The sequence below is a fragment of the Carcharhinus amblyrhynchos genome, chromosome 11 (assembly GCF_965287045.1).
Source record: "Carcharhinus amblyrhynchos chromosome 11, sCarAmb.v2.hapA, whole genome shotgun sequence".
In the NCBI taxonomy this organism is placed as follows: Eukaryota; Metazoa; Chordata; class Chondrichthyes; order Carcharhiniformes; family Carcharhinidae; genus Carcharhinus; species Carcharhinus amblyrhynchos.
This window is the reverse complement of record NC_137334.1, coordinates 33736247-33761243: the sequence shown is the minus strand read 5'-3', so window position 1 is coordinate 33761243 and position 24997 is coordinate 33736247. Positions and strand designations below refer to the sequence as shown.

The 24997-nt window shown below is 42.7% G+C and overlaps 1 protein-coding gene across 1 annotated transcript in view; it reads right to left on the bottom strand.

Moving 5' to 3' along the window:
* col5a2b (collagen, type V, alpha 2b) overlaps window positions 1-24997 on the bottom strand; it is a 272414-nt gene that overhangs the window by 19629 nt on the left and 227788 nt on the right. The window contains exons 41-48 of the mRNA XM_080198839.1: window positions 23841-23894; window positions 22791-22952; window positions 18083-18190; window positions 11669-11776; window positions 9618-9671; window positions 6922-7029; window positions 4952-5005; window positions 268-375 (exon numbers count right to left, since the gene is read on the bottom strand). Coding sequence (XP_080054965.1) covers window positions 268-375; window positions 4952-5005; window positions 6922-7029; window positions 9618-9671; window positions 11669-11776; window positions 18083-18190; window positions 22791-22952; window positions 23841-23894 — 756 coding nt within the window. The remainder of the gene's footprint in view (window positions 1-267; window positions 376-4951; window positions 5006-6921; window positions 7030-9617; window positions 9672-11668; window positions 11777-18082; window positions 18191-22790; window positions 22953-23840; window positions 23895-24997) is intronic.

Here is a 24997-nt window from a genome sequence, read left to right as displayed (position 1 = left end):
TGAATAGTAGAAGAATCCTGGCCAGGATTTTCTATTTCTGCATTTAATACTCCGAAATTCCCATTCATTTCAATGGGTGGAATATCATAGATAGATGCAAATAAAAGCAGAAAGATATGACCTACTATATTTATCAATTTAAATATAATACAAAGAAAATATTATAGAGTAAGATAAAGCTTTATATTAAATACAAATGAATTTTACACAGTAAAATCTCCTTTGAGGTGATGCGAAATAATGATTACTAGGTGTTCAGTTACTTACAGGAGGACCAGGAAGACCCTGCAAACCAGTAAATCCACGGTGACCTTTCTGACCTCGTTCACCCTGAATTCCATTTTCACCCTTGTCACCACGGGGACCTTGAGGACCCTATGGAAGTCAATCCAAAAAGAAGAAGATAAGTCTCCCTAATAATAAAATCCAGCATAATTTGATAACATTTGAGCAACTGGAATAGGATACACCCTTTTGCTCAGTGAAATTTGCACAAAATTGGTCAAATCGGCCATTGGTTGATACAAGCATAGATTCTATTCAGTGATCTTCTGTTTCAACTTTATAAAGATCACACCAAAAACCTGCCCCTAAAGTAAAATGGCCCCGCCCAGATCGAATTGAATCACAATGCAAGTTTCTACTAATTGCAATGATGTGTGAGCCTTCAAGAGATTTTAGTTTTTTCTTGATTGAAGGATACCAACGGCACCTTTCAAAACATAAAAACATCGAAATTAGAAGCAGGAGTAGGCCATTCAGCCCTTCGAGCCTGCTCCACCATTCATTTTGATCATGGCTGATCGTCAAATTCAATATCTTGATTATTGCCCCCCACATCCTTTGGCCCCTTTAGCCCCAAGAGCTGTAGCTAATTTCTTCTTGAAATCAGACAATGTTTTGGCCTCAACTACTTTCAACTGTACAGGGCAACTGTACAGGGCACTGGTGAGGCCGCAGCTGGAGTACTGTGTGCAGTTTTGGTCGCCACACTTACGCAAGGATATTTTGGCCTTGGAGGGAGTGCAGAGGAGGTTTACTAGGCTGATACCGGAGTTGAGGGGGTTGAGCTATGAGGAGAGGCTGAATAAACTAGGCTTGTACTCATTAGAGTTTAGAAGAATGAGGGGAGATCTCATTGAGACGTATAAGATGATGAATGGGATGGATAGGATAGAGGTGGAGAGACTCTTCCCGCTCAGAAAGGACAGTAGGACTAGAGGGCACAGCCTCAAGATAAAGGGGAGGCGGTTTAGAACGGAGTAAGAGGAACTTCTTCACTCAAAGGGTGGTGAATCTCTGGAATTCTCTGCCCGTTGAAGTGGTGGAGGCTGCCTCGCTAAATATATTTAAGACGCGGGTTGATAGGTTTTTGATAGGCGAGGGGATTAAGGGTTATGGGGGGAGCACGGGAAGGTGGAACTGAGCCACGACAGACCAGCCATGATCTTATTGAATGGCGGGGCGGGCTCGAAGGGCTAGATGGCCTACTCCTGCTCCTATTTCTTATGTTCTTTCTGTAGTAGCGAATACCACCCATTCATCATTCTCTGGATGAAGAAATTTCTCCTCACCTCAATTCTAAAAGGTTTACCCCTTATTCTCAAACTATGGCTCCTAGTTCCAGACGCCTCCATCATTGGGAACATTCTTTCTGAGCCTACTCTGTCTAACCCTGTTAGAGTTTTAAAAGTTTCTGTGAGATCCCCTCTCACTCTTTTACTCTCCAATGAATATAGTGCTAACTGCCATCTCAGGAATCAGCCTGGTAACCTTTGCTGTACTCTATAGCAGGGACATTCTTCCTCAGATAAGGACACCCAAAACTGCACACGATACTCCAGGTGTGGCCTCACCAACACCCTACACAATTGCAGCAAAACATCCCTATTCCTCTCTCTATGAAGGCCAACATACTATTTGCCTTCTTTACTGCCTGCTGTAAGTGTGCACTTCTTCCAGTGACTGATGCTGAAGCTTTTTACATTTTAAAACATTTTACTAAGAAAATGACTATTGTAACCAAATGCAATGAATAAATAGTTCTGTATAGATTTCTTTATTTCTAGCATCACAGAATCCCTACAGTGGAGAAGGAGGCAATTTGGCCCATTGAGCCTGTACCAACAACAATCCCAACCAGGTCCTACCCCTGTAACCCCATGTATTTACCCTGCTAACCCCTCTGAGTATGGTGACTCAACCTAACGTGTGCATCTTTGGACTGTAGGAGGAAACTGGAGTACCTGGAGGAAACCCACATAGACATGGGAGAACACGCAAATGCCACGCAGTCACCCGAGGCCAGGATTGAACCTGGATCTCTGGTGCTGTCAGGTGACATTGCTAACCACTGTGCTACTGTGCCACCCATTTTCAATTTAAAAATCAGGTTACTCACAGGTGATTAAAAATACTTATTTTTTGCAACGAATGCAATTAAACTGTATTAATCAGATGGCTAAATACATGAAGGAGTCATTTTTAAACGCACACTTGTTTTTAAATTATGCTCTAAAATGCTGTCCAATTGCACTGATCCATGGCAGATTTTCCATTTGACAATATGCAAATGAGTTTAAGCATAAACTCGAGAAAAAAGAAAACAGTTGTTAAAATTGGCACCGTTCTGAGTGCAATTTACAACCGGGTCACTAATCGTGCCCAAAGTGTAACTTTTTTCATATGACTGAGGTAAAAAAGGACAGAAGAAAATAATTCCATTTCTATTTCTCTATTACAATCTACCAATTTGGAAGTAGCATGAATTTGGGGATTTTTATTCAGAAATATGCTTTTGGCCCCTTACATCTTACCAATTGATTGCTTTCCAGTATTGTAACAAATGCATAGCTTTATACATACATTGGAATATCTCTTAAAAACAGCTTAATGCATCCACCTGAAATTCATATCCACTACATTAGCAATGGCAATAACCTATTTATGATAAGTGTGTCCATCCCTCAATGAAACAGGAATTCGAGTAATTTGAAATGCTGCAAGAAGCAATTGTATACCTTGCTGTAATTTCAGGACAAATCTTTGAATCATATGAAAGCTCAAGGGGGTTGCTCGTGACCCTGAAAGCATCTTTGAATGAGAAGATTCATACTTTACTTCTGTGCTCTTTATTTGAGCTAATTTTTTTCCATTTGTTCTATTATTGATTTTGCTATTTAAATAATCATCAATTTACATTCAACATCAGTTTTAATTACATGTGCCCTAAAGAACAATAGTATTGGTCTTTGCCAGCAGCGCACAATTAGCTGAGAGTGAACTGGAATTGTATTTTACACCCTGCCCGATTCTCATTTCTATTTAATTGATAAAGAAGAGCAGTGGGCACTGTGTGAAAGGCTGTTCATTCATAATCAGCTCCTTTCACGTGAATGGCAAAGACCTGGTTAGCCAATAAATGTTATACATTAGCTCTCATAATGAATATTCATAAACCAACATTTTGGCTCGTCACTAATACAAAAGCAAAGGATTGTGGAAATATAAAAACAAAATATATTGGAACCACCATTCGGTAGAACTGGCAAGGTACATAGAGAGAAATACAGAGCTAATGTTCCAATTCGATGATCATTGGCCTGATCCTTGACCTGAAACATTGATCAAGATTTTCCAATCCCGCCAGTGGTGGGCACCATCATGGGCAAGATAGAAAAACTTGGAGAAGGCCAAAATTCCTGCCCATGCCTACAGGAAAATCCTGCTGGTTAACTCTGCCTGTCTTTTTCCACAGAAGCTGCCAGGCCAGGTGTGCATTTTCATGGTTTTCTGTTTGTAATTTTGTTCCAAAACTGCTGCAGAATTCCAACACGAGATTAATATGATCTAAGTAAAACCATGATATTTTTCAGATAGAATAGACTTTCATTCCACTGTTTTGTGACTATTGAAACACAGCGGATAGATGTGACCAGCACTCTACCACTCAACCTCAGCCTCACACACAAGTCTCAAAGGTGAAATGATTTGTATTCTTGTCATAACCAGGCACATTGGGTGTAAGATAATGTCTCCCCCACCTCTGCAGCCAGTGGGCTGGGAGCTTGGAGGAAGCCATATGATCAGATGGGAAGGTTTGGGTTTGCAGGAGCCCATCACCTCCTGGACTCCTCCACTTAAGTCAGGGACAGAGAAAGTTGAGGTCAGCCTTCCAACTTGGAGACTAATTGAGACCCTTAAGTAGACAATTCATCCTTCTACCACCACACTGCCAGCAGCGGGCAGGAGGGCACCATCTGCTACGTGGGTATACTCTGGCGTCCTCCCTGCTGACTCAGATGGGGATGCCCTCTAGTTCAGGTACTCTGTGTCCCTGGTGGCATGGGTCACCCCAACTAAAAAATACACCACTCCATCCCTGGGCCCCCCCAATGAGAGCCCCCTTGTCTGGGCCCAGCAAGCCTGCTTCATGGCTGCTGCTCAGGGGCTTGCTACACTCTTAGCAGAGATCACTCAATGCTCTTTGTTGGATATGAAGGGCTGCCAACTCTCCGCTTGGCCCGCAGCTCTTGGAGGCAATGCTATTTGCCTTTAAAGGCACAGAAACCCAGATGGAAGGTAGTTAAATGCCTGATTGGTATTTAATCCCTTAGAGTTCCTAGAAATAGCTGGATTATCACCAATTTTCCAGCCTATGGATTGCCACAGCCATTAAATTTAGCCCATTGTTTTTGTTACGTGAAAAATGCACATTTTTCTAAACACCCCCTTAAGTGTGATATGTTCATGGTCAAATCAGAGATAGCAAATATATTCTGCCTGATATTGAAGATTGCATTTGATTTAAATGCATGCTGAGACTGCAGAGGTCAGTAATATCAAATTACATTTCATGAATCCTGGACCAATGGAAACAGCATCTGGATAGAATATAAATCAAACCCCGCATTCATTGTACAAACAGTAAATAAGAAGTGAAACAGCTTACTGGTAGTCCACGTCCCCCAGCTCGACCAGAGGTGCCCAATGGACCACGAGAACCCTTTGAGGAAGAGAGAGAGAAAGAGTTATCTTTACCATAGATAAACTTCTTCATTCAAGAATATTGGCATTACTGAATGGATGTATACATCAAATAGAAGGGAAGTTTCAAAAACACAATGGGACAATCTTACCAAAAAAATTCTAAGTGCTGAACGGCCATGAAAACGCAAGAGTTTTAGACCTTTCTTTTCAGCAAGAGAAAATATCAAATCTAATGATAGCTCAAAAAATAATGAGACAAACTGTGATTTTCACCAGTAAGGGGAGTGGACAGAGTCTATTCTTGCCAGGAATCTGACTGCAGACATTAGAGGATGCTATTGCTCATGCGCCTGACCTCCCAGTGTGCAATGTCAAGAATACACAACGCACTGAGAGATTGTTATTCCCCCACTCCCCTGGACATCACAACCCTACGCCTCCAATTGCTCCCCAGATTGCACCCCTGCGTCATCCCCTAGATCATGGCCCCCCCTTCCAATCACTGCTCCTGATTATACACCACCACCACCACCCCCCCGCCCCCCCCACTGGCTGATCACCATGCCCGTTCACTCCCCTGGTCAATCACTGTCCTGGCGCTCCCATGCGCTGCCTCTCCTTCAGGCACTCTCCTCCCTTTAGGCCCCATCCCTTAGCGCTGCCCACTGCCCATTGCCAGGGTGCATGGTGGGTACTGCCAGGGTGCCAGGCTCACAGTGCCAGAATGCCCAATTGACAGTGCTAAGATGCCAGGCTGGCATTACCCAAGGGGCACTGCATATCCCTGTCCCAGACTGCCCAGGAGGCCTTAATTGCCTCCAGTCCCACTGGTGAGGCCACCATGTCTAGTCCGTTGGTGGGGGACCACATGTCAACCTTGCCAGTGAGGACCTCTGCTTTTCGCACAATCTTACTGGCTCACCACCTCAATTGAGCAACATGACAAACCAGTAAGATCACCCTCAATAAGGTTGTTTGTAATATTTGCCATTGGGTGGTAATGCATTAAGTGCCTGTTTTCAAACCCATCTAGTCCTCCTTTTCTGTGTAATAGAAAGGAAAATGAATATGCATAATGGGAGTGGAAGTCCAATCAGCCTGTTCCCCACTCATTGGTGAAAGTTCGAATCTACCCCATAATTTTAGACAGCAGTTAATTCATGTTTCCTTTCAGGTTCCTCTGTGCAGTTTTTTTTTGACATGTATCCCAAACTGTGGCTGCAATTTACCAGACCTTCCCGCCAGTGGGTCCCACAGAAAGCAATCCCTCAAGGTGGGTTCCCCAGGGGCCATCACAAACAACAGCCACCGAATTCAGCAGGACAGGGAGTTCCCACCAGCAGTCAATAGCAAGTAACTTCTGCCTCCGCAGGGGGTGGAAGATTCCGGCCTTGAGGTCACAACTTCAAAACAACGTGTAGACTTACTGAACACATATTATGATGGCAATTAATTAAGGTGAAACTTCCATTTTATGCAAAAAAAAATGCAAGTAATAGACTCTAAACTGACTTATCCATAGAGGATCAATGGTTGGTAAAGTCGAGGATTGTACTAGTGTTAGGTTAATGGGATAACCATTCAACAAAGAAACAGGGATGTCCACATCATCTTTATTCATGTGTATGCCAATGGCTCAGTGGTTTTAGTGGTAATCATTCTGCAGCCAAGGTTTCTGATCTACAGTTATTGTCAATTCTTGATCAACACTATCCATGAAATTATCAGTAATATTTTGATAGAGAATTCAGACTATTTTCCCTTCCATTTGTTAATGTTAATAAAGTGACAATGTGACCATAATGTAGTTTTAAGATGCTGCCATTTTCCTCTCTTTGGAGCAAAGAGTAAAACAGTGATCTGTCCTTCCTGCCAGGGAAAAGCAGTCAGGGGGAAAAAAACTGCAGCTAAATATTTAAACAGGAAACTTACTGTTTCACCTCTAGCACCCGCCTCTCCAGTTGGACCAATGGGACCTGGAGCCCCAGGACCACCTTGTACACCTGGAACACCTGCAGGCCCTGGATCGCCACGATCACCCTATGCACAAAAACATAAGAAGATATGAGAATAGAAACAGGAGTAAGCCATTCTGCCCTTCAAACCTGCTCTGACCTTTCCTCAACTCTATTTTTCTGCCCAACCTCCATATCTCTACAGCTCTCTGGGATAGAGAAGTAGAGTAAATATTCCATCGGCATTTAGCCTGTTAGGCTGTCTCACAATCCTTTATGTTTCAATCAGAATAAATCTCATTCTTCCAAACTCCAGAATGCAGGCCTGCTCTGTTCAAACAGGCTTTGTAGGATGACTCTCTCATCCCAGGAATTAATCTAGTGAACATTTACTGCACTTTGTTTAAGGCAAGTATATCTGTGCTTAGGTATGGAAACCAAAACTGTTCACAGTGCTCTCAGTGTGATTGTACCAAAACCCTGTACAATTGCAGCAGGATGTCCTTATTCTTCTACTCAAACCCTCTTGCAATAAAGGCTAACCGATCACTTGCCTTCCATTTCGCTTGCTTTACATGCATGATATCTTCCTGTGTTTTATATATAATGCCACCCAAATTATTCTTAATACCTTCTTATCAATTAGAAAATATTCTGTATATCTATCCTTCCTAAGAAAATGAATAATTTCACACCATTTCATGCTCTATTACTTTTTAAATTTAATTTATGGGATATGAGAGTCACTGGCTTTGCTAGCCTTTATTGCCATCCCTAATTGCCCTTGAGAAGGTGGTGGTGAGCTGCCTCCATGAACCGCTGCAGTCTGTGCTGCAATCCATATCTTCTCATAATATTTGGTTTACTTTTTGCTACTTAATTAACGTATCTATATCCCTTTGCCAATGCTTCGAGCCAAATTTTCAGTGTGGGTTCATCCAGATGACCCCACACCTGATCTGCATGGCTAACACTATATTATTTTAAATGGGCAACTTAACCAGGAGTGAGCTGGTGCCCAATTGGAGATGCCAAACCCCTCTGGGAATTGCCTGCCTGATGCAATAGAGCAGCTAATATACAGGCAGGAGATCCAACGAGGTGGAAAGTGTCCATGAATGATTAGCAGCACCACTCATACCAGCATGAGTTCAGCCCCCAGACTGGAAATAAAATCACCTGCACGGAGATTTAATTGGCCCTTGGCAAACCTGACAAGTGTGCATCAGCTCGCACGAGCTCACCAGGATACAATTTGATATTTCCAAATATGAATGGATAGGTCTCCTAACGAGAGCCTTAATTAGCTCAAGAAGTCATTAATTGGCAGCAAACATGTTTGTCACTCCCTCCTCCTCTACACTGGCCCTATTCAGAATTCAGAATTGTCCCAGCAGCATTAGGATCCAGAAGAAACCTTCGGATCGCTGATCTTCAAATCCCGCCTGCCTTGTGTTGGGACCTCCTAGTCCTTTTAAAATCTCAGCCCCAGTTGAGTAAACTTACTTCCTAGCTATGACTATAACACTATCTCCTGCACCCTGTTCTTTCCTTCTCCCCTATGTACTCTATGAAGGGTATGTTTTTGTCTGTCTCGCTTGCCAGAAACAATAGAAACATAGAAAAACTAAGCACAAACAGGCCCTTCGGCCCACAGGTTGCGCCGAACATGTCCCTACCTACTAGGCGTAACTGTAACTCTCCATCTTACGAAGTTCCATGTGCTTATCCAAAAGTCTCTTAAAAGACCCTATCGAATCCGCTTCCACCGCCACTGCCGGCAGTCGATTCCACGCACCCACTCCACCACCCTCTGAGTGAAAAACTCACCCCTGACATCTCCTCTGTACCTACTCCACAGCACCCTAAACCTGTGTCCTCTTGTGGCAACCTTTTCAGCCCTGGGAAAAAGCCTCTGAGAATCCACTCGATCAATACCTCTCATCATCTTATACACCTCTATCAGGTCATCCCACACCCTTCGTCTCTCCAAGGAGAAAAGACTGAGCTCTCTCAACCTATCCTCATAAGGCATGCTCCCCAATCCAGGCAACATCCTTGTAAATCTCCTCCGCACCCTTTCTATGCTTTCCAAATCCTTTCTGTAATGAGGCGACCAGAACTGAGCACAGTACCCCAAGTGGGGTCTGACCAGGGTCTTATAAAGCTGCAGCATTATCTCCCAACTTCTAAACTCAATTCCTTCTCACTGTATCCCAGTACATGTGACAATAATAAATCAAATCAAATGTTCTCCTCACAGCTTACCTTCCCAACTGTACCAACTTGGATACATTACACTTAGGCTCATCTTCTATTGATGTAGATTGTAAATAACTGAGTCTGCAGCTCTGATCATTGCAACACTCCATTGATAACTCTCTGCCAACCTGAAAATGAACTGTTCAATCCCATTCTTTTTTGGCTTTTAACCAAGTCTCTATCCACCCTATATTATCCACAACCCTCTGAGCCCTAAACTTGTGGAACAAAATTGCCTGCAGACACTGTGTCAAATGCTTGTGAAAATCCAAGGCTGGTTAACAGAAGAATATGAAAATGTGCAGTAAAAAATGTCTCAGACTCTTCCATGTGACCTTGCGTGCACAGTGAAAATATAACAGCAGAAGCTTGCTAGAGTTTATCATTTAATTTGGAATTTATTCGTTTTACCGGCTCCCCTGCACGACCATCACGTCCAGGAGTGCCATCGGTTCCTGGCACACCCTAAGAAGAAAAGAGAACAACTAATTATCAAAAGTACAATATATAACACATCCTCCAGTTGCTAAATTGCTGGTCAGTGGTAGCATTCTTGATTCTGGGTGAGAAGGCTGTGGGTTCAATTCCAATTCTTAAGGCTTGAGTCTATAACCCAGGCTGACATTCCCAGTGCAGTACTGAGGGAATGCTATCAGATGAGATTTTAAACTGAGACGCTGGGCCAGATTTTTGCAGTGATGGATCAACTCTAGAGGCCTTTAAAAATGGTCAGCTGCAGAAATCCCAATCCCAATTCCAGCAGATACAATTTTTGCTGACACGCTGGGAAGAAGGGGACAGGGCTTGAGTCACACATGTGGGAAACCCAAACTCAGCAAGGTCATTTGAAATTAATGCCAAGTTAAAACAGTCCACATTTTCAGAAGTCGAAGGACATTAGCAGTAGTATTGAAGTCACAAATTTATGTGGAATACATAAGCATTCCTGAAGTGCAAATAAAGAATGTTATGTGTCAGGATCTAAAGTTATTTAAATCCCTCGCCCTTTAAACATGAAAATGGCCAAGCTACAGTTTTCATCTGAAGTACAAAAACAAATGCATGTTGCTTGATTGCATTGATTGACAGGCCATCTGGTATATTTTGAGAAATCATTATAATCTGTTTCTATAGTTTTAATAGAGATCCTTGTTGACATTTCTCAAGAGTTGTTCTTACAGTTGAGTTCAGTATGAATGCTTGGCTGAGTTTCAGAAGCTCCAAAACAACGTAGCTCATCGGGATGCTGAATTAACCTTCTGATTGACAGTTTTAAGAGGCTATTGAAGGATTAAATGTTTTTGATATGATTACTGAATAGCAGTTTGCTTGTTCTTACAACAGATTGACTCTTTGAAGGATTTAAAATCTTTGAATGAATTTCATGAATGAGAGTTTTTTATGTAGCTAGATTATGAGTGAGAATTCTCTTGGGTGGTTAGAAGTTTAATATTTTCAACTCCAGATGGTTCCTGAGGTCTGTTCATAGTTAATACTGGGTGAGTTGTTTTGTAGTTTGCATGAGTAAGAATGTGAGACCATGGAGTTTGCATGATATTATTAAATAGCATGGAGTTGGCATTAGGGTGTGAATGGCCACGGCGATAGCATGGGGTTGAGTGGTCATGGAGATGGCTTGGGAGTATGAGTTGACATGGGAGCATGAGATGGCATGGAGGTGACATGGGGGAATGAGTTGGCATGGAGGTGGAAAAGGGGTATAAGGTGACATGGAGGTGGCTTTTGGGGTACAAGTGGTCATGGAGCTAGCATGAGGAGAATGAGGGAATATGGAACTGGGTTGAGCATATGAGGGGACATGGTGGGCAGGTTGCTGAGGAGTGAGACCCTAACAGAGTTTTATAAAACTGGACTGAAGGCTCCAAGAACTGAAACCGGCCTTCTAACCAGCTTATCTTGGCACTCTCCAACTTCCATGGCCACATTTAACTGCCTCTGGCAGGGGCAGGTCTGACTCAATTTTGTCTTCTCAAACATCAGTCCCCCCAGCCCTTCTTCATGGAGTGAAAATCATATGTATATGGGTTGTTTCCATGGAATCAGGTCTGCCAAGTCAGGAAATGTGGTGAAATTACAGTCCCCTATCTGGCCTTTCTATAGTACATCCCATAGCAAGAACAGTGGAGAACTTCCCACTCTGTCTATAGTTATTCCAATCAACATCACTAAAATAATCTGGTCATTATCATATTGCTGTTAATGAGGTCTCGCTGTGCATTAATTGGCAGTTAAGCTTCCTCCATTATAACAGTGACTTTGCTTCACAAGTACTTCATTGGATGTAAAGCACTTTGGGATGTCCTGGGGTGGTGAAAGCTGCTAGATGTCAATCCAACTCTTTCTTTTATCTTTCAAAAGAATGGATGTGGTAAATAGTTGGAACTTTACAAGTTTAAACGTGTTTAAAGATTAAGATTCAAGCAGTGCGAATATTTACTTACATCCTGACCAGCTTCACCAGGTGGGCCGCGGGCACCATGAGGACCTGTTGGGCCTGAGGGGCCTCTTTCACCAGGAGATCCCGTCGGGCCTTGTTTCCCAGGCTGACCCTGAAAATCCAACAAAATCTGTCACATTGTTGTCAATTTTATTGGAGTACAACAGAGTGGATAACACAAAGTATTACAATTTTCAATAATTACATTTTTGGGTAAACTAAATTACAAAACTAAATGCAAAGAGACTGAAATTTTAAACGTGTTAAAATATTTTTCTCACAAAATGTAATTAAAACTGAGATTATTAATGTGTTACTTATCATTTTTGTCAAAATCTCATTAGGACAAATAAATATATCAGACAGCATGCTTGTCAGAATGGAGGAGTGAATCATATTGGCCAGTTTCGAGTTTTTTTGGACAATTGTCATCCAAAGGCAGTTCATAGATATGAGCTCTTGTTAACTTGCGGGCTACATGTAAGCTGCGAGGTTTAAGTGGCTTGCCAGATGTAGGAAATGAGTCTCCTTTTAAATGAGCCCCTGTACCACCAGACCCATGAATGTTATTATATTCCACTCTCAGATCTGGAGACTCCTCCACAATATGTGCATGTTAGGTGGATTGGCCAAAGCATATTGCCTCTGAGTTTCCAAAGATGTGTAGGTTAGGTGGATTTAGCTATGGTGAATGTGTGGGGTAATGTGGATGTGGATCAAAGGAAGATGTCCTTTCGGAGAGTCAGTGCAGACTCAATGGTCGCGTGGCCTCCTTCTGCACTGTCTGGATTCTATAATTCCAAATTTTATCTTGGTTAAGATTTATGTATTGCACAAAGAGTTTGCCATAATGAATGGTGAAGTATCACTATCCCAAGCTGCAACATACAAATTAGAAGCTGGAGTAGGCCACTTGGCCCCTCGAGCCTGCTCTGCCATTCAATAAGATCATGACTGATTTGACTGTAATCTCAACTCCACTTTCAGATACAGAGGTAAGTCTAAGATTTCAACAAGGCCTGGCTACAAGGGGGCTGGGGGACCAGGTTCTCCTGGGCATGAGGTGGTAGAACCATAGTGGGGGAGAGGCGGGGTGGGCGTTCCCATTCAGGAAGCACACCCCTATCCATCCAAGCTGTAAACAAAGCTGCCAATCTTGCCCACTTGGCCAGGCACCTGCCAGGTAAAATACGACTGGTAGTAGGTGGTGGCCCCTGATAGCCACTAATTGATGACTTAGGTGACACGGTGGAACAATGATTAGCACTACTGCCTCACAGCGCCAAGGACCCTGGGTTCAATTCTGGCCTTGGGTAACTGTATAGAGTTTGCATGTTCTCCCCGTGTCTGTGTGGGTTTCCTCCGGGTGCCCCGTCTCCTCCTACAGTCCAAAGATGTGCAGGTTAAGTGGGTTGGCCATGCTAAATTGCCCTTTAGTGTCCCAAGGTATTAGGTTGGGTGGTTTATCCATGGTAAATGTGTGGTGTTACGGGAATAGGATGGGGGAAAGGACCTGGGTAAGGTACTCTATCAGCGAGAGTTGGTGCAGACTTAATGGGCAGAATGGCCTCCCTCTGCACTGTAGGGATTATATGATTCTAAGACTTAGGGCCTCATTTGACCCATTAGCAAACAGGCCACTTGATGCACCCTCCACTGCTGGTAAATACCAGAGGTAGTGAGTAGGGCATGTGCTGGCACCATTGGGCACAGTGTTGGCGCCATCCTGAACCCACCTCCTGGCAATGGGCTTATGCATTGAAGAGGACATGTAAAATTCCATCCAGTATATTTTCACTCCTCCAATCAATAAAAAAAGTTGCCAGCTTAGGTTGTGAACTTGATTCAGCTGCTAAACATAAGATATCCATATATATGTTTCACAGATACATTACCAACATTCGCCAACAAATCTTTTTTTTTTGACAGTCAAGATAACATTCTAGTCATTTTATGTAAGGTAAAATAGACAGTTAGCTAACGCATGGGTATCTGTAATTTTGTTTTGGACATAAGTTGTGGAATATATTAAACAACAACAACTTGTATTCATATACTGCCTTTAATAATGCAAAGGATCTCAAGACATTTTGCAGGAGCACAATCAAACACCATTTTGACACCGAGCCAATTGCGATATTAGGGCAGATGACCAAAAGCTTAGTCGGAGGGGTGGGTTTAAAGGAGTGTCTGAAAGGAAGAAGGAGAGGTTTAGAATGGGAATCTGAAATCTTCTCGCCATAACAGCTGTGGGAGAACATGAGCTTACTTTGAGTGATTGCAAATTGGAAGTGTTTAAAGAGCTTTTCTCTAACTTGACTGCTCCTCAAAAAATACACAGCTTTGAGCTGTCTGTTGACTTCTGGTAGGTGTAGTGATCATTGTACCGCAAGGTTTAGGTTGGCTATGAAAAAGAACACCAAACAGTCGAGAGGACACAGAGTTAATGGAACTGGCAAAAGAAGCAAAAGCAACATGGGGAACAACTTTTTCACACAGCGACTGAATGGGGACTGGAATGCTCCGCCTGAGGGTATGGTGAAGGCAGGTTCAATTGAGGCATTCAAAAGGGAATTAGACTGTTATCTTAAAAAGGAAGGGCAGAAACATAAAATCATTGAATCCTGATAGTGCAGAAGGAGGCCATTTGGCCCAATGAGCCTGTGCTGACAACAATCCCAGTCAGGCCCAACCCCCTGACATTAAGGGACAATTTAGCAAGGCCAATGAACCTAACCCGCACATCTTTGGAGTATGGGAGGAAACCAAAGCACCCGAAGGAAACCCACACAGACGTGGGGAGAATGTGCAAACTCCACACAGACAGTCACCCAAGGCTGGAATTGAATCTGGGTCCCTGGCGCTGGGAGATAGCAGTGCTAACCACTGTGCCATCCAGGAATACAAAAAAACAGGAGGAGGCAACTCAGCCCATCAAGCCCATGATTTGAAATGTCAAATCATGGCTGATTTGACACTTCAGTGCCTTTTACACCCAATATCCTCATAATCCTTTGCATTGTTAATCAAAATCTATCAATCTCTGCTAATGGGGTGAAGATGGAGGAATGGCACTGGATGAATTAACTTATTTGGAAAGCTGGTGCAGACATGATGGGCCAAATGGTTTCCTGTTGTGCTGTAATTTGTGATTCACCTTGTAACCTGGTATTATTAGGGGAAAGGGGAAATGGGCAGAATTAGGCTTAGAACTGTCTACAGCCCTATTTTCTCTCTTTCTATGTCTGTGTGAATAAATGAAACATAGTCAAACATAATTCTCTTTTACTATTTTTCAACATCAAGCTTTGCTAGATTGCAGTTGAATATAATGATTGCAATCTAGATATCAATCCTTCCTCTTGTCCAGGGTGCATCCCTGATTATCCAATGGTTGCTGAGTCTGATGATGTGAAGGTGAGGTGATGGGCCCCAACTGTACCTCAGCCCACATAGCAGCTGAACCTTGTGATGTTACTGTTCCTCTCAGCCACATGATAGCTATCTAGGCGACTGAACCATCCCTCTTTCCCCCACTCACACCTTGGCCCACCCACAGACATCTATTATTTTGGATTCATTTCTCATTTGATACAATTAGAAAAAGTGTGTTCAAACCTACATGTTATCAATATGGAGTCAGCTTTGAAAACAATAGGAACTTCCCAAACAAAAGGCCCAGTTGCCAGTGGTGGAGTTACTAAAGATGTGGAGATGCCGGTGTTGGACTGGGGTAAAAACAGAAAGAAGTCTCACAACACCAGCTTAAAATCCAACAGGTTTATTTGTAGCAAATGCCACAAGCTTTCAGAACACGCTGTTCCTTTGTCAGGTGGGTGGGAGTTCTGATCACAAACAGGGCACAAAGACACAAACTCAATTTACATGAGTGATGATTGGAAAGTGAGTCTTCACAGCTAATCAAGTCTTAAAGGTACAGACAAGGTGAGTGGAGAGAGCGTTAAGCACAGGTTAAAAGGATGTGTATTGTTTCCAGACAGGAAAGTTAGTGAGATTTTGCAAGTCCAGGCAAGTTCTGGGGGTTACAGATAGTGTGACATGAACCCAAGATCCCGGTCGAGGCTGCCCTCATGTGTGTGGAACTTGGCTATCAGTCTCTGCTCAGTGACTCTGCGCTGTCGTGTGTCGTGAAGGCCGCCTTGGAGAATGCTTACCCGAAGATCAGAGGCCGAATGTCCGTGACCGCTGAAGTGTTCACCAACAGGAAGAGAACAGTCTTGCCTGGTGATTGTCAAGCGGTGTTCATTCATCCATTGTCATAGCGTCTGCATGGTCTCCCCAATGCACCATGCTTCGGGACATCCTTTCCTGCAGCGTATCAGGTAGACAACGTTGGCCGAATTGCAAGAGTATGTATTGTGTACCTGGTGGATGGTGTTCTCATGTGAGATGACGGCATTCATGTTGATGATCCGGCATATCTTGCAGAGGTTGCTGTGGTAGGGTTGTGTGGTGTCGTGGTTACTATTCTCCTGAAGGCTGGGCAGTTTGCTGTGGACAATGGTCTGTTTTCTGGAGACTTCAACATGTCATTGATGAAGACGAACATCTCGCCAAGGCCATCCCCACACCCCCACTTCTTGCTTTCAAACAACCGCACAACCTCAAACAGACCATTGTTCACAGCAAACTACCCAGCCTTCAGGAGAACAGTGACCACGACACCACACAACCCTGCCACAGCAACCTCTGCAAGATGTGCCGGATCATCGGCACAGATGCCATCATCTCACGTGAGAATACCATCCACCAGATACATGGCACATACTCTTGCAACTCAGCCGAAGTTGTCTACCTGGTACGCTGCAGGAAAGGATGTCCCGAGACTTGGTACCCTGGGGAGACAATGCAGACGCTACGACAATGGATGAATGAACAATCACCAGGCAAGACTGTTCTCTTCCTGTTGGGGAACACTTCAGCAGTCACGGGCATTTGGCCTCTGATCTTCAGGTAAGCGTTCTCCAAGGCAGCCTTCACAACACACAACAGTGCAGAGTCACTGAGCAGAGACTGATAGCCAAGTTCCGCACACATGAGGACTGCCTCAACCGGGATCTTGAGTTCATGTTGCACTATCTGTAACCCCCACAACTTGCCTGGACTTGCAAAATCTCACTAACTTTCCTGTCTGGAAACAATACACATCCTTTTAACCTGTGCTTAATGTTCTCTCCACTCACATTGTACCTTTAAGGCTTGGTTAGCTGTAAAGACTCACATTCCAATCATTATGCATGTAATTGAGTTTGTGTCTTTGTGCCCTGTTTGTGATCAGAACTCCCACCCACCTGACAAAGGAACAGCGTGTTCTGAAAGCTTGTGGCATTTGCTACAATCAACTTGCTTTAAGCTGGTGTTGGGAGTTAGTAAAAACAGAGATGTGCAAGAGGCCAGAATTAGAGGAGCACAGACATGAGGCAGATCCAGCGTGCAAAAATCAACTTCATCAAGTGCACATAAAGGTTAACATTTACATTACAGTGGACTTGGGTAACATGAGAACGCAAAATTGCCAAAAACAATGTTCCAATGCCAATTATTAGTAATTAAAATATTGCAATTTTGCAAACATTTGGTCAAAAAAAAATTAAATGGGCCTGTGGTTAAAAGTTATGCCTGATAAATATTATAATTGCTTCCATACTAACTGTGGAAAGTGCAGTACTGCATTAGAAATTTGAGATAGGACATAGAATCATAGAATTGTTACAGTGGTAAGCGCAAAATGTTCAGAATGAACAAGTTACTTTGGATCTATAGTCTCACCACTGGGGCTTCTTTGCCACATGTCTGGCTCTGTTGTAAACTAATTGATAGAGAATGAGTGCTCTGATTATCATTGCATCATGCAACCACCAGGATGGCAGAAGGTGAACTCATGGACCTTACACTTTTGTTTCAGATAAAACTTGTTCTTTTCTCATCTAACAGTACTTATGTTTACAGGCACTAAAACTGAGAAGGCACCATTTTCTATTTGAATTTAAGTGGTAAGCAAAAAGGCTTTGATATGAATGTCAATGTTACAAAATTGGAGTAAGCTTAACACTAACTCGACACATTCCCATAATTACTTCGTATGCCAATATGTTATGCCTGAGAAATCTGTTTATCGTTGTTCCTGCTAAGCAACAGCATAAAGAGTGCCAAAATGTAAACCAGTTTGAATTTTTCTATTTGATATAATCGAGAGATTTTCAATGTAGGGGCATTGAAAGTGAGGACCTCTGAGTTAAATAACTGCAGCAAGCTGAAGTTCGTTAATTTATCGCAGTTGTCTCACCAAAATACAGTTTATTTATAGTTTTATTTTTATATATTTATAGTTTCAGGAGTGTGGTACCAACAATTAAAACATTAAAGGGAATGAAGAGGTTAATGAAGTAGTACTCACAGCAGGGCCTGGCAAGCCAGGCATTCCTCTTTCTCCACGATGGCCTGGCAGGCCTGCAAGTCCTCTTTGTCCAGTTGTACCTTGTGGACCTGGAGGACCATCTGGGCCCTATAAGTTGCAACAGAGACAGATCATAGAGATACCAATTAAGGCACCATTATAGAAATAGCTATAGTACGAAAGCAGGGTTGTCATGGTTGTTCCAGCTGCAGCTAACACCCTGTGGAACACTGTCCAAAACAGCTGTAGCTCACTGCTTCCAATCAGCACAAACGGTTCAATGTAACTATGGCTTAAGAGTGGTGAAATGTTATTTTTTATTGAGAAAATGTATGCAAAGCTGATTAATGCCATTACATAAAGACACGACTAAGTACAAATTTCCTTGAACTTTCATTCCTACTAAATCTTTTTGCTGCTCACATGCAAAAGAGCAGCTCACAAAGATTTTTTGCATTCACACCATCATGCTGTAGAAATTTACACACACAAATTTAGAGACTGAGAGGTGCAGAATCACTTAATTTAGGCTCAAGTGAGATTTCTGGAGTTTGATCGAGATTTTTTTTCGGCATTTTCTTTTTTATATTTTATCTGAACTCACCATGATACGGAACTAAAATGTTAAAGTTTTCAGACCTCCTCTCCCTCCTGCATGCAAAACGTTCAGCAGCTGGAATGGTCATGCCAATGAGTATATCCCTGTTGTAGGGGTTCATTCATTCTTTAGAATAGACATGGGCAGCACTTGGTATGGATTTAAGATAATTTTCTTTATTGAATAAAACTTATAAGTAATACTACAAAAGCAAAGAGAGAGCGAGAGAATTTGGGGACTGATTTAAGATAATTTTCTTTATTGAATAAAACTTATAAGTAATACTACAAAAGCAAAGAGAGAGCAAGAGAATTTGGGGACTGATTTCACAGCCAGGCCCTGTACAGACTTGAACTCAAACCTTGCATTCAGCTAAACTAAGTAAACAGATAACTATTACTGCAATATATAAATTTTTATCTGTGTTATTGAAATTGCTGGTGCAAACTAGGCCCCTAACTTTCATAAACAATTGGCAGCTGTAGCTGTGAAAAGCTTCATTTAGTCATTTCTGCTAACATTATATTTTCAAAGAATGAAGGCAATTTCTAAGCTCATCCCAGAATTCCCAGGTAAGTTTTCAAATGTGGCCAAGTTAGCTTTAAAGCTTAGCATAATTAGTTACATAGGCAGAAAAATCTTAAAATTAAGTCTTTCAACTAAAGCAAACCATGCAAAGGGTCCCACACCTGCTCTACAGAATAACAGCAGGAGAGGCAAGTGCCTGAAAGTGAGGTACTGTGGTTGAAGACAGCAACCCACTCACTAGTCTCTCTGATTGATACTGCTGAATATGATTCTTGTCTCACACTGATCTTTACGTTTCGGTATCTGTGCAGGAAATATGGACACGAGTTCCCATGGGAAGAATCGACATAAATTTTGATGTAATTTTGACAGTGAAGAGATTAAGGAAATTCAGGGTCACCATGTTGACTGTAGACTACAACTTTTGGTAATGGATGTGAGTGGCCAGTACAACCAAAATAAAATTTCCTTGTGTTTAACACCGCAGTTGAAACTAATCCCTAAATCTTGACGATGGTGTTTTATGAACCCGTGCATGTGTTTACCTCTGCTTCTTTTCATCAAGAAATTACTTCAAAGCAAATCATTTATTTTCTAAGTCTCTGGCCCAGCTCACACAGTGATCCATCCTACGTCTATTTAATTGCTGAGCTCATACAGGAGGCAGTGCTATTCTAAGTCATCAGATCTAAGCTAACTGTTCATTGCTTTACTGCAATGCATTTTCATCTTTTTTACTCAAAGAACCATTTGCTGGAATCTTACCAGCATTCACGCCGGTGGGATTTCCCATCCCGCCACAGTGAATAGAGATTTGGCTGGCTGCCAAATTCTCTGACTTTGCTGCAGTGGAAGTGTGGCATGAACGGCAAGTAAAGTCTTTCAGAAGTGCCGCATAACGTAAAGCGAATCTAGCCTGGCATGAACTAATCCTTATTGACATATCTAATATGTTCAGTTGGAATGTAACCACCAAGTAGATGTTTTAAATTATCAAATTATAGAATGAGAACTCTGTGATTCTGACTTGGCATCTCATCCTGGAATTGTACCTTGTTCTGGAATTGGCATTTTGTTCTCGAACTGGCATCCTTCTCTTTCTGTCCCCGTTCTTTATATTCTCATTGAAGCTACACCAATCTTTCACGTCTCCTTTGGTGATTATTCTCGACATCCTATGCTAACCGACATGAACATGACAAGATATGACCTACATATCTTTGAGCATTATATTTCTACAATTCTCCCTCAGGACCCATTGGCAATGCTCATCAAATCTCCTCTTCATGAAAGATGGGAAGCTTTGTCCCTCCTCTTTTAGAACAACAAACCTCTCTATGCTTATGCTTCCTTTAATTTTATCTTTTCAAACACTTTTAGCTGGACTAAAAGCTCTTGTTTTATTAGATTTCTAGCACTTCAAGAGATGATCATTGTTTGCAAAAATCTGTATTTTATGAGCTCCCTAAATAATACATGTAAATAGCACTATAGGTGGTTATTTCTTTCCTATTGCTACATCTTAAGTGGCTAAATAGATAATTTTATAATGCCAGGGATTTAGGTGGCTAAAGAATCTTTAAAGATAGTTAAAGAATCTAAACATTTTCACAGCAGTCATGTTCACTTGTCTGTTCAATATTTATTAATCACATATTTATTATGGTGCCGGTAACAAGAAAAAGCAACTGATAAATGAAACTTTTCTGGAGATTAAGGGGTTTTTTTGTTTTATTTATTGCACTCCCAAAGGAGCAGCTAGTCAGAAAGTCTGGGGAACCCACAATTCGGGATTCTCTGACACACATCACAACATCACTGAGCTTAGACTTAGTCCCCGATTAACAACCCGAACCTCGGATGAGGAGCTGGCCAGTGAGGTCCATGGCAATAGATAAGTTTGCGCCAGGGACCGGCAGGGATAGATCTATCATGGATGCAGGGAGGCAGGAGGTGAACCTAGTAAGGGAGAGAAGATGCACACTTCAATCGGGACAGAAAAAGTAGGGGGTTCGGAATGGGGGTGGGTCCTCTATTGGATGGGTGGAGTGGCACTGGATTTTGCAGTGGCCAAGTGGGGAGGGAATGGGGTGGTGGTGGTGGTGGTGGTGGAGAGTGCAGTCAAACAGCTGGTAGTAAATCTGAGGCCTTATGGTGATGCCAGGGCAGAGGGAACCATAGAATCCCTACAGTGCTGAAGGAGGCCATTCGGCCAATCGAGCCTGCACCGACAACAATCCCACCCAGGCCCCCTCCCTGCAATCCTGCATATTTATCCTGCTAATCCCCCTGACACTAAAGGGCAATTTAGCATGGCACCATGCCACACCAAATTTTACAGCAATCAATGATAGTTTCATGGTCACCATGACTGAGACAAGATTTGTGATTCCAGATTTTTGTCATTGCATCTGAATTCCATCAGCTGCTGCGGTGGAATTTGAACCCATGTCCCTCAGAGCATTAGCCTGGGCCTCTGAATTGTTAGTCTTGGGATATTACCCCTTCACCACCATCTCAGGAAATAAACGTCTGTGAGATGGAAATTAGACAACGCAGGCAGTTGGAGAAGTCAAATTTCAGGTGGGTTGGAGACCTTGGGGGTGATTCTCCCAGTCTGGTGTGCTGCTGTAGAAGTACAATGGGTTGGGTAGGAGTCGTTCCCTCCAGAAGGGTTTACAACAGCTCCCCACGACCAGGGAATACAGGCTGCCCAACCCCACTGGAAAGAACAGAGGAAATGGAAGTTTCCCCCCTCCCATCCCCAGGAGATCAAGGGCAAGGGGGGGATGCCCTCTAGGCAGTGCCAATCTGGCCCCCTAGCACTGCCCAAGGGGCAAACTGGCAATGCTCAAGAGGCACCTTTTCACTGCCCACTGGGCATTGGGCAATGCTAAAGGGGTGGGGCCAGAGAGGATGGGGTCTATTAGAGGCAGAGCCTATGGAGATGATTGGTGGGGGTGGGGAGGGTCGGAACCTCATGTCAGAGTGCGACAGGGGCCTGGTGGGAAGATCAGGGTTGTTGCTGCGATATGAGGAGGGAAATGGTCATGGGGCGGAGGGGAATAGTGACTGAACATGGAGGCTAATCAGGCAAGCACTTGGATCCTGGAGGTAGAATAATCACTCCCTGAATTCAGTCGTTGCCCTGATAAAGCTGCCTGATTCCTGAACCACAGGAAGCAGAGTTAAAATTGAAAACTTTTGACTCGAGGTCTAATTGAGATCAAACCTGCCTCTTCAGAGAGTGTTGGATGCAAGCCCATCTTCCAGTCTATATAAAGCCATAAATGGGTGAGTTTGAGTCAGGAAATAGATTTTTCACACTTTAATCGTGCACTTAGTCCAAAAGTTAAAATTCAGCTGTGTGTGTATGTGTGTGCAATGTTGGAAATACATCTTACGCACATTCTGCCTATTTGCAGAATGGATCCGCTTCAATGCTAAAAAGCAAACAAAATAAGGATTTTATTTCTAACTGCTGAAATATTAATGTCATGGCAATGTTTATAATGTCATGAGATCGAGTCTATACAAATCCATTTTGAGTGTATGATTTTTCTAAAGTCTAATTGTACTTACAGTTGGACCATCATCTCCAGGTTCACCTTTATCACCAGGGCTTCCCGGTGTTCCAGAAGGGCCAGGATCACCAGTCTTTCCAGGTGGACCTGTGTCACCCCGAAGACCTGGAGGACCTTCTTTTCCAGGAGCACCTAATGGACCAATAGGACCTGGATCACCCTGGGAAAGAGAGAGGAAAGATTCACTTCTTATTTTGCATCGATTACTCCTTATTTGTGCTCCAAGTTACAATTTTATTAGATATATACGGATATAGATCACAAAGTGGTGGGATTGATGTATGGGATACCCAACGCTGGCACACTGCTGACTGCATTCTGTTTAGCAAGAATCCTTTCTTCAGCAGTGTTATTTGCTTCTAGGTAATAAACTGAAAAATGTCACCAAAATCTTCATATTCCATCAGTCACGTGTCATCAGATTAACTGAGTTAAAAGATAGCAATTTTGTATTATGATGGTCTTAACATTACTCTAGCCTGTCACCCGAGATTTAACCTTAGATCCATAACTTAAAGCCCACAGTAACTTGATTCCCTCCAGTAAGGGTACCTGATCATTTTGTTTCTCGAACAGCCTCATGTGTAGCTGAACCGAGTTCAGCTCCAAGGAACATCCTTTAAACATTAAGTTGTGATTGAAGCTAATACCAATCATTACATTGTTGCTGTGACAAAAACAGAAAAATGCTGGAAAATCTCAGCAGGTGTGGAGGGAGAATAGAGCCAACCTTTCAAGTCCAGACCTTTCATCAGAGCTGTTTTTATGATTGTGTGAAAATGAAGCATAAATAAAAGTCAAGAATTGTTCTAAGGAGAATAAAATCAAAATACTGCGGATGCTGGAATCTGAAACAAAAACACAGCTCAGGCGAAGGGTCATCCAGAGTCGAAATGTTGGCAATCCTTTCTCTCCACAGATGCTGTCAGACTTGCAGCCTGCAGCATTTTCTGTTCTTGATTCTGGGAAGGTTATGTACAGTGTTTATTATTGGCATTTTCCACAAGAAAACCAATTAAAAGTTATTCCCTGGGGAATCTTTACTCACAGTTGCTCCTGGTGGTCCAACTCGACCTGCAGGTCCAGGAAAGCCAGTGGCACCCTATTTACAGAGGGAAATGTTGATAAGTTATAGCCAAGACTGAGTGTGCTTTGATAACTATGTGAAATCTGTTGTTAATATCTTTGTCATTTTTAAATGAACCAAAATTCTATGCAGTGATCCTAAAAGTCCATAAATGGGAAGAACGGTAACAGATGAGATGTCAATAATTGTGAAATTGGGAATAAAAGAAGTATACCAACTCTGGATGGCATTAAACTAGGTGAGATCTAGATACTTAAACACCTAGCAGGCCCAGACAAGGCAGGACAGCAAGGCTGATGAAACCATATGGGCTACACTCAAATTAACATCTTGAGTTCAGTCTTAATTTTGAGCTGCAAGGCACAAGATGGTGCACAGAACAACAATGAACTGTGTAGGATGGCAACTGTTATAGAACAGGGAAATCCCGAGTGCCACTTCAACCCAAATGGGGCAGTAGTTCACAGGTTCAAACTGATGAAAGCTCAGTTCAAGTGTGATGTTTTTTGAGGATTCATTTATGAGGGAATTGCTGTTGTGATTATCAGCTTTGCTGGGTGGGTGAGCTGAATGGCATTTTTCATCCAATTTATCTGATATTCAGAGCGCTATAATGATAATGGAAACTATAGTGCCTGACCAAAGGAATTCAGTTATGTTAGTTGACCATTTTATAAGAAAGTCAAACTATATCAATACTCAGAAAATTACATCCAAAAGTGAGTTTGCAGGCCCACATAATTCTCCAGGTGGCCCTCTCTGAACTTGCCTGATCCTGATCTGGTGAAAGTTTGACGGAGATTGGGTGAGGCCTAGGGAAATCAGACAACCCCTACCCATATTAATTCCCTTAAGTCATCAATTTTTGGTCAGTTAAGGCTGTCCCCCACCCACTCACAATTGTAGAGTCAGCGGAAAGAGGTCAGTGACCCATGTGTTGTGGGGGGAGGCCTGCAGATAAGCTGCCTGGGCCTCAGGTGAGCAAAGGAGCAGGACCTCCATCACTGAGCCCTTTTCACAATAAAGGGACCCCATAATCTCTCCCCTTGACCTTTCCAACATGGCACTCATCCTCCTCACACTTCCAACCAGGGCTGCCTTCAGCCGCCTCCCACCAA